The sequence below is a fragment of the Lissotriton helveticus genome, chromosome 2_1 (genome assembly GCF_964261635.1).
Source record: "Lissotriton helveticus chromosome 2_1, aLisHel1.1, whole genome shotgun sequence".
NCBI lineage: Eukaryota > Metazoa > Chordata > Amphibia > Caudata > Salamandridae > Lissotriton > Lissotriton helveticus.
In genome coordinates, this window is record NC_136059.1 from 1,361,136,770 (window position 1) to 1,361,147,291 (window position 10,522).

General features: G+C 43.1%; 1 protein-coding gene across 3 annotated transcripts; it reads right to left on the minus strand.

Moving 5' to 3' along the window:
- Positions 1–1,891: 1,891 nt before the first annotated feature.
- LOC144819751 (uncharacterized) lies at positions 1,892–10,189 on the minus strand. Of its 3 annotated transcripts, none has more exons than XR_013607549.1 (4): positions 10,068–10,189; positions 3,669–3,869; positions 2,719–2,944; positions 1,892–2,193 (listed from the first exon to the last, which is right to left on the minus strand). XR_013607549.1 is itself a non-coding variant. In XM_078677514.1 (4 exons), exons 1-3 carry the CDS (start codon positions 10,147–10,149, stop codon positions 2,759–2,761), a joined length of 402 nt encoding a protein of 133 aa, XP_078533640.1. In that variant the 5' UTR covers positions 10,150–10,183; the 3' UTR covers positions 1,892–2,193; positions 2,719–2,758. The 3 variants fall into 3 exon arrangements, 1 of the variants encoding a protein (XP_078533640.1); XR_013607548.1 differs by having other exon boundaries at positions 3,669–3,872; XM_078677514.1 differs by having other exon boundaries at positions 3,669–3,802; positions 10,068–10,183.
- Positions 10,190–10,522: the final 333 nt, after the last annotated feature.

Below are 10,522 nucleotides of genomic sequence, written 5' to 3' on the forward strand. Positions count from 1 at the left end.
TATCTTTACAATATGTTCTTGGGATTCATCTCCATGAGCTTGGCCCTTAATTTGAAATATAACTCATTTATCTTTACTTATTTATTAGTAGTCCTTAATGGGTGGCAAAATGGGGAACACAGTAAATTGAATTGTTGGATTGACCCTAACTCCCCTTTACCTCTCAGGCAACTACAAGTTTCACCCGGTAAGAAGCGCCCAATGCTCCATCAACAGCATTGCTGAAAACCTACCCTAGTCAAAAAGGAAGATCATCCTGGAGTGATTCTGTCGTCATTCGATGACTTCAGCCAGCTATTCCTGGGGACGTCATCCCAAGCCATCCTGAAGTCTGCCCACAGGGCCGCTTATTTAAATGGGATGACTCTTACTGTAATCACAAAAACTACGCTAGGATGGTGTTCTGATGACTTCCACTGGCAGGGAGTGATTACCTTTTACAACTCCACGAATACTAATTGACAACATCAGGATGAGTGATAATGACTCCAGGATGGGCTCTAGACAATTTAAGGATGACCGTCAATTATTCCAGGATGATCCTATAACCGCTCCAGGATGAAAGTGGATTACACTGGAATGATCCCATGGCAATTTCTGGATGGGTGTGGATTATCCTATGACAGCTTCAGGATGGCTATTGATTACATCAGAATGGCCCCATTATATTTTCAGTGTTGATTACGCTAGGATGATTTAATGCCAACGCAAAAATGAGCATGGATTACTTTAAATACTCTTGGAATATTTTAAACCAACTGAAGGCTAAGAGTGGATTACTCCCAGATCTAATTAATAATTTAGAATCATTAATAAATCATTACAGTTGAGTTACACCTTGACAATTCCATGTTAGGACCATGTTACCCGACTGCCAGTATTCCCTACTAGTTTAGGACTATGGATTTGCTGGTAGGAAAACATTTTGCAGACCATCTGTTAGATGTACTTTCCTGTAAAAAAAAACAGGCCACTTTGATGTGATATGCCTTTTTTACACAATACCAAGAATAGTTTGAAATGCCACAAGTTATAAAGTAAGGCACGGATTTATAAAACTGTCACTGAACGCAGTGCAGCACCCTAATTGGCTGTGTTGCATATCAGGGAGAGAGCAGGGAAGTGGCATGTCTATCCCTCTCTCTAACACCACTGCACTAGAATGCAATGTTGTCTGAGTCTCTAGCCTGGGTTTTGTACTGAAGGGTACCGTTCTGGCACCCCAAAAATACTATGTCTAGACAAACGTGGAACCTTTCCCATTTTTGATGAGTGTTGTTCCAAATACCAATTTGCTTCGATTTGTAAATCCTGAAAAGGATTGTGATTCAGGTCTGCATTATAAAACAAGCAAACCAAACACAAAACTTCTCTAAACCTGGTCCTAATTAACAGATAATTTTCTCCTGCTTTGGAAAGATTACTTTTTAATTCTACAGTGAGAGGTAGATACATGTTTAAAATAAATCTGAAAAATGCAATTTTAGCTGGGTTTCTGCTGCAGAAATACCACAAGCACCTTCATACAAAAGTAGAGGTCTGCAAGAATGTTATACTTTGCATTCAGATAAGAGTTACAACCAATAGCGGCTTACATAGGGCGGTGGCACGGGCGGAGAGGGGCAGGGTAGCAAACACGGACATACAACAGAATGAAGGAAAGTAATTACATTCCTCCGTTCCGCGTATGTCCATGTTTGCTACCCTTCCCCTCCCCACAGGACGCCCTATACGAGCCGCTACGGTTTACGCGTGCTGCTACTCCCATACTCCTGACTCACTGGGACTTGCCTTATTTTGAGGTACAGAGCATTATCTGAAGCTGTTGGACATGGTGACCAGTGACAAAAGACTAAACCAAACAGTGGTGAAATGAAAAATGTTCAAAAGGTATGTGTCAACAAGTAATTTTATTTATCGCAAGCACATATTTAGCCCCATGGGGGCCAGGATACCGAACAAGAGGAAAAATCCAGAAAATAGTCCAGGAAAAAAAGGAGGGAATAAAGGCCAGGCTACTGCAACCAGAACAAATTGCTTAACGGAAACCAGCAGCTTAGTCGTTTGATGCTAGATTCTGAGTTTTCTTTGATCCTCTCCAAGCATTGCAAATCTTTATCGCAAGCTTCCTTCTCATACTTCTGTAGTCCAGTGATGGCCAGCCGTTGGTACTGCACACAGACTTCATAAACTCTGGAAAAATAAAATAACATACATCAGTATCATGTTACCACAACTATTTTTAGATTTTAATAGGGCTGAGCTTCCTTTAAAAAGTTTGTTCCATTATTTCATATAGAGTGCCAGATGAGATATTGCTAGGGTTACAAGGGTTCATAAGTCTAACATTAAGGGCACTTGGTCAAAGAGGCACATGTGGCTAAATAAAAGCTGCAAGCACAGTATTTTATAAGTTCAGTTTGCCATCACCCATTCATCCAGTTTGAGCCCCTCACCTGGACCACAGATTTAGAAATAAAATCACAACTCACGGCTTTGTGCCAGATTTGAAGCACAAACTCAGCACAAATTGTTAATAATTACAAGCCCCCATTGCTCTTCTTGCTCTTTTGCAGACATCTGTTGAGTAATGATTGAGTCATCTTACCATTATATGATACCAGACCACACATGCAAACCTTTAACACCATGTATAATAATGAATTTTCGCAATCCAAGATTGAATGAATGTTACTTTGAACATTTGTAATATCTTACCAAATAATGCATCGACCTTCTCCTCATCAAGGACAGCTGTTCAAGCACGAGCCTCCGTTAAACCTTTTGCAGAAAGTATTTCGCTGATACCATTGAGAAGAAAACCTGCACTGTCCTGAGCTGCCTTGGCTTCCTCCAAGAGCCTGTGCAATTTCCGCTTTGGAACGAGAATATCTTTGAACCGTGAAGGATCATTTGAGTCCTTCACCAACTGCTGCATATCAGTCTGCAAAATAACACAACTATTAACTATTTGCCATCATGTTAGGTTACATATTAAAAAATATATATAGGAAGAGTGTTTTTTTGAGTTGGCATCTATACATGGCTAACAATGTAATATTTGCTAGGTTCCCTCCAACAGTATAAAGCAGCCATATTTAAAAACATTGAATGCAGAAAGATTTCAAAGTGCCAGAATAGCTTGCAATTATCTCTTGAAAAATATCCTGAATCATTAGACACTGTTTCTTCACTAAAAAAAGCAAGAGAAAAAATATATATTAACATATAAACTTCAAAACAGATAAGAACACATTGACCACTTGCAATATATCTTCACACACTAGCCATAATATATAAAGAGGTATTGATAATAAAGGACAAATGTACAATCTATCCATAACAAAGTAAGTTTTCCTTAATAGACAGTATACATTGCAAGCCTGAACTTGAACCTCCTGAAAAAAGTTGCCTTAATAAAATGGTTTATCCAAAAATGGCTGCCTTATAGTAGTACCACAAGCTAAACGTTTCAGCCCTTTTCATAAGTGTTACATTTGTCTCTGGAGAGCAATCCAAGGCATATGTGAGGATATGCATGTTCATTTTTACTGTCCATTATTGGATTAATTAATCACAAATCTAGGTTTTTACTGAAACAGGTTGGTAATTTGTACCATTATCCTGCAGTTGCAAACTTATTATAAAGGTTTACTTATTGTGCTTACCAGATGATTGGGACCGAAACGTAGCTTTAAAATCTCTCTCTCTTCAGTGATTGTCCGACCAGCTTCATCTAGATTTTCGACCAGCCATTTACAAAGAACTTCCACAGGATTGTCCAAAAGCAGGAAGTCACCATCTTTTCAAACACACACAGAATGATCGCAAATGAAAAACAGGACGATGAATGAAACCATGATTATGTCCTGCTAGATATAAAAATCAGGAATTAGTTTGTGTGGTTTAAGTTTCAGAGGTAAAATACAAAGCATATCAAAGTGATTTACAGATTTGTGTCCCATCGCATCCTTCTGCACCGCCTGGAGGACATTGGCATCTGTGGCTCTGCTCTGCGGTGGTTCCGTTCCTTCCTTAGCGATCGCTCCTTCTGCGTTGCCACCCCTCCTTTTCAGTCCAAATTCCATCAGCTGGACCTGGGGGTCCTTCAGGGCTCCTCGCTGAGTCCCACGCTTTTCAACTTGTACGTGCGGCCGCTGGCTGATGTCCCCAGGCAATGGGGCCTAACCATGGTCTCGTATGCCGACGACACGCAGCTAGCGGTCACGATCAGTGGGGATGCCGAACAGGATGCCCCCAGGTTTAAAATTTTTTGATGCCCCGACGAGACAGCTGGTTATCCAAGCGACGATTATCTCCCGGCTGGACTATGCCAGCTCGCTCCTGCTGGGAGTTAACCAATCTGAGATCGTTCGCTTGCAGCGAGTACAGAATGCTGCTGCGAGAGCAGTGGTGGGTCTGCCGAGGTCCTGTCCCACTTCCAATACCCTGCGGTCCCTACACTGGTTACCGATTAAAAGTCGAATCCACTTTAAGGCCCTTAGCCTTGCTTTTAAAATCTTAAAAGGATCGGCACCCGAGATCCTCAATAATCTTTTATCCGCCTATGTCCCGACTCGCTCTCTTAGATCTCTTGGGCAATCTCTTGCGGTTATCCCGCGTTTCAGGCTTAGCCGGATGGGCGGTCGTTCTTTTCGTGTGAGAGCTGCGGCTCTCTGGAACTCCCTCCCTTTGGAAATCCGCCTGCTAGAGGATCGATTAGCATTCCGTAGGGCCGTGAAAACGTACTTGTTTTAATTTCTTCACACGGAGTTTGTACTTCTCTGTCTCCTTTTGCGTTGTGTTATGTTCACCTTTTACTTGCGCCAGGACGCTCCTTAGCTGGAGCATCTGTGCGCAAAATAAATGATAATAACATAACATAACATAACAGATAATAACAATTGGAGAAAAGCACCTCAAAAAGTACACTGACCTGGTGCAATTTCTATCTAATATGCCTAGATTTTGGACTACAAAGAAGTGTTAGGGCATGCACTGAAGGCCATTGAGGAAATTACCTAATAATCAACTTTATTTTTGGAGAGCCAGAGTGTATGCTTAGGTCTTGCTGCTCAGGAAAGCAAAGTAGAGGCATTATGAGAGAAATAGAAGAACTATCAATAAGTAAACTTTCACACTGGGGTTTGTGACGGGAAATCAAGTTACCTATCCCCACAGATGCATAGCGAGTCAGATGCCTGCTACTGATGGAGCGAGGTGGCAAACGCAAAATTTTGTGTACCCCTCTTGAAGTCAATGTCCCATAACGATAACATTTACTAAAGGTGTTTTGTGAAATTAATCAACCATAGAATAAGATGCACACATTTTATTATACACGGGAGTACTAATTTTGCTTGCATGTTGCCATATAATTAATTAATATGTGTTAGTGTGTTGCGAATTAATGAGCAGCTTAAATATAAACAAATGCAGACTAAATATGCTTATTGTACACGTTTTTGTGCTAAGAAGTGGTCGATTATGTAAGTATAAAACGCATGTGTGGCTTATTTGCTAGGTAACAACTAATGGGAAACTTTAGTATGGTGGGAGGTAAACAGAATGAGTTTAAATTCAATAATTAACATGAATTTGTGTTTGTTTCTATGATAGTTCCAAAAGTGGCTTCTGAGGCCTAGATAAAAAAAATGGACGCTCAGGTAAACAGTGAGCAAGACCTGGACAGCGCAGGCGCGCCAAAACCTGCAAGTCAGAATGAACGGCCTGTGCTCGAGGAGGTTCAAGGCTGCTGTGGTCCGGAACCTAGGATGGGTGCCAAACATGCACGCTTGAATGTTGTGATCGTGGGAATGGGAGGCGATGTTTCAACTTAAAGAAATAGCTAAGCTATGGACTGTCCTAAAACAAAGACCCTTTATTTTTCTCCTGAACCAACGAGAAAATGATGTTGTAATGGTGAGATGATGCTCACCCACCCTGAATTTGTTTAATCAGAGTTTGAATAAGTAGTGATAGTTACTTTTTAGATAGATTAAGTTAGGGAATTAAGGTATAAAAACCCCTGGTTTTGTCTAGAAGGGGTCGCTTTTAGAATTTCTACTGGAAGTGCTGCCCGACTGATGACCGATTCCTGGATGTAAGACTCTTATGATTTATTTGTTTGCTTTGCAGGATTGAAGGATAAGATGAGGGTGCTAGTTAGGGATGTTAGGAGAGAATGAATTTGGAATTCCGTTCTTTGCTAAACTTTAACTGATTTCTAAAATAAGCGATTTTTCCTGAGCTCTAAACAAAATGATAATTTTTTAAATAAACAGAGCGAAGGAGAGAGGGAGAGAGAGAGCGAGCGAAGGAGAGAGGGAGAGAGAGAGCGAGCGAAGGAGAGAGAGCGAGCGGAGAGAGAGCGAGCGGAGAGAGAGAGAGCGCGAGCGAAGGAGAGAGAGCGAGAGAAGGAGAGAGAGAGCGCGAGCGAAGGAGAGAGCGCGAGCGAAGGAGAGAGCGAGAGCGAGCGAAGGAGAGAGAGAGAGCGAGCGAAGGAGAGAGAGAGAGCGCGAAGGAGAGAGAGAGAGCGCGAAGGAGAGAGAGAGAGCGCGAAGGAGGGGGCGAAGGAGAGAGGGGGCGAAGGAGAGAGGGGCAAAGGAGAGAGGGGCAAAGGAGAGAGGGGCAAAGGAGAGAGGGGCAAAGGAGAGAGGGGAGGGAAGGAGAGGGGAGGGAAGGAGAGAGGTGAGGGGGAAGGAGAGAGGGGAGGGGAGGGAAGGAGAGAGGGGAGGGAAGGAGAGAGGGGAGGGAAGGAGAGAGGGGAGGGAAGGAGAGAGGGGAGGGAAGGAGAGAGGGGAGGGAAGGAGAGAGGGGAGGGAAGGAGAGAGGGGAGGGAAGGAGAGAGGGGAGGGAAGGAGAGAGGGGAGGGAAGGAGAGAGGGGAGGGAAGGAGAGAGGGGAGGGAAGGAGAGAGGGGAGAGGGGAGGGAAGGAGAGAGGGGAGGGAAGGAGAGAGGGGAGGGAAGGAGAGAGGGGAGGGAAGGAGAGAGGGGAGGGAAGGAGAGAGGGGAGGGAAGGAGAGAGCGCAGGGAAGCGGCTGACTTGAAGAGGACCTGGCGGTTGCCCCGCAAGTTGTGGTGGTCATAGATACAGGGGATGAGTGCAGACCTTCCATCCTGCTTAACTTAAAATAACTTTTCTCTCTGTCACAGTAGGCTTCTTTGACTTCATGAAAGATGCTCAGCTAAGAAAAAAAAGTGAACTGGAGAATATTTGTAATGTCCTAAAACACCTTCTTCACAAAAAGGGTTTTTCACATAGGTTCGTTGTAAAGAGTGTTGGGGCTTGAGGAAGCTTCTATTCACACAATTTTCCAGAGTCACTGCACTTCTGGACCCATAAGAGGCTAAGGGACTTCCTTTTCCATTGAGATGAACATTAACGAGGCACAACCTCAAGTGACAGAGGATGCATTAAAGATGTTGATGTGATGGGTAAATTATGTGTGGTAGTGGGCAGACGTGGTCATCTTTGGGGGCATTTTGCACTTTGTTATCAAATGGAAAGTCATCCAGCAAGCATAAATGAGTGACTGTGGCAAGTAGGGGTGAAAAATCAACTCGTGAGAAAAAGCCTGCATCGGAAAAAGGGAAAAGCAGACTTATTTGTGCCTTGGCACCATGCTGCTCAGTGAGCAGCGCTGTAATGACACAAGGGGTGCTTTTCTCCTTCTGATGCACACGGCTTTGTTATTGGGATGTGGATTCATGATATGGCAATGCCCTGGATCAAGGAGGGTGTAAAATTAACAGTTGAAATGACACACTAAGGTGAAGTTACATAATGACTGTGTTCTCTGCCTACAAGCGCAGACTTCCACCTAATATAAACATCTGCAGTGCTATAAATGAGTCATTTAAAATATAACATGAGACATCCCTTACCTGTCATGCCACGAAGAATTTAAATGAAGGAATAATGTTTGTATATAGTGTGGAGCAGTAACGTAATGAAACTTGGTGAGATCCCTGCAGATCACATAGAGAGGCTGCCCTCCAGACTTTCTCAGGAGCTCTGAGGCCACGTTACTGTGCTGAGCGGCTCCCTGGAGTTCGGGACCACCTATACTCCAGAGGCCTTTGTTATGCCACTGGTGTAGCGTCTTTCGAAATCTGGAAACTGCACCAAATCATGTAGCTAGTTACAACCTACGACAGAGATGGCGGCAAAGGCCTTTTTTCTCTTACAGGTTACATTGTATCTCATGAATGCATAAGGCCATAATATACATATATGGCCTCATCAATATTAATGAGGGAAAAGCCGATGTTATGCTGCTCCAGTACTCTTCTGTTGCTGGAAGGCACATGAAAACTTTTTATAATGCTCGTTAAATTTCCAAATTTCGTGTTATATGAGATTTGCAAAATTCTATCAATTTTTGTGGCTACAAAATCTCGCAGTTTACACTGACTGAAGCAGAAAACGTCTCGTAGGAGACATTTTCTTGTGTGCAGCTCAAGTGTATCTCGTGACCATTGAACGTGAGCTATGCCCACCCACACATTCAGTTTTCATGCAAGATACCAACATAAGCGGATTTCATTAAATTTCATATAATTTTCAGAAGGCATACATTTTCACGTTTGCATAGGCCTTATTTTAGAGACCTGGCGACAGCCAGATAACGGAAGTACGTGCCAGCAGTTCCTGAATTTAGTGCCGAGAACTGACTAGCATCTTTGGCAGGAGGAAAGTCTTTTGTCAACCGCAGTGGCTGTACCCTAACAAATATTCACTTTTGAACCGCAACTTCGCCTGCTAAAAGGTGCTCATTTGTTTTAACTTGTGTTATTATCAATATTATCACACACTAATACCACAAGTCGCGTTTCTACTACATCTCTATTTATACCGATTTGGTTTCCGCTCTATCGGTATTAGGGGCCATTTTGTTGGCCTTAGTATAGCAGGAGTCTGCAGTCTTCTCAACAGAAATATGATTGGCAGAAGCGAGGCCTGCATCTCACAGTAGAAGGGAGTGTGTTCTGTGCAAGTCGTCCTTCCTATGTTGACGCTCCACCTCCCTGTGTTTTACTGTTCAGAATATTTTCTTCGTTTGCACATTTGCTTTATGCAAATAAGCTGCAAATAAAATGTAAAATGCTTTTAGGCATCCATATAGGCAACAACCTATGTTGTATATCTCGATACTAAAAGTCATGGGAAATAAAATAAAATTAATATGCGACCAGTGTTTCATCATGTTTGCTTTGCATGTTTGTGCGCGAGGCTGGTATGATGTGATGTTTTGGTTTCCCCCTGGCAGTTTTAGAGGGAACTGTCCCAGATTATCACACAACACCTTATGCTGTACTTCTTGTCCCTATCTCTCTTGAAGAATCTCATGTGCTTGTGACACGGATACATTTCAGATTAAATGCAGAATGTCACATGCTTTAGAAGAAATCATCTCAACATTGTACCCAGCGTTAACTTCCGAACTAACACTAGGCGAAAACTTTAGCTACCTAATACACGGGCAGTAATGTATTTTTCCTTACTGCGAGGAACTCGTTGTAAAACATTTTTTAGGCTTTTTACAATTTTCCACAACTTACACAGGCACGCTACCACACATACACAAAATACACATGCTCAAACACAAAAGGTGCATAAACAAGCAGTCATGCTAATACAGACAAACATCAAACACACACGCAATCACGCACGCACACACATTGCAACGCAGGCATTCATTACACTAACACGAAGCACACACCTTTATCTTAGTGTTCCACCCGGTCACCGGTACACCCTCGGCTCGGCTTGGAAAAGTGTGCAGCCAACGCATCTGGTGCCACATCAACCAAAGAAATTGTGTTTTTTCCTTTATCTGCAGGGAGCTGCGTCTGGCCCACTTAATGAAAACTTGTGCTTTCCGAAAAATGAGGAAGCTCGTCTGGGACGGAAACTGAGCAGCTGGGACCGAGAGCGGAGGACTGCTGCTCTTTTGGAAGGCAGCTGCGCTAAAATAGGGGAGCTGACCCAGGATATGGGCGCGTGCAGATCCGTGGAGCTTGCCCCGATGGACTAACATCTACCTTGAAGCTGCAGCACTTACCGGAGTATACACGCTGGAATCCATGAACTTGTGATGCTTTGTAAGTGGAGTTGGAAAAATAAAAAGACCGATCCCGATCCATCGTCCATCATGGCCATTGCACACACGGTATTCGTTCTTGCCGCAGACCAATGACGTCACTTCCGGCGCTCCCGGATGTGCGTAGGCTTTTGCAAGAGGAATCCACCGGCTTTAGGATATGCAAAGCTGATGAGAGAGCTGCTCTCCATTGGCATTGTGTTCGAGGCAGCTGTGCTTTTTAAAAACGTATTTTAGTATTGTGATCATAGCTGCCAAGGTTTCCTATTGGTTATGTGTGACATTTTCATAATTTCAGTGCAATTATGAGTGACATTCACCGATGTTGAGTGACACTTTCTCGCAAGCAAAATTAAGCAATGAAGACGAAGGAAACATAAATAGTCAGAACTTACACCCATTAGAACAACTAGATA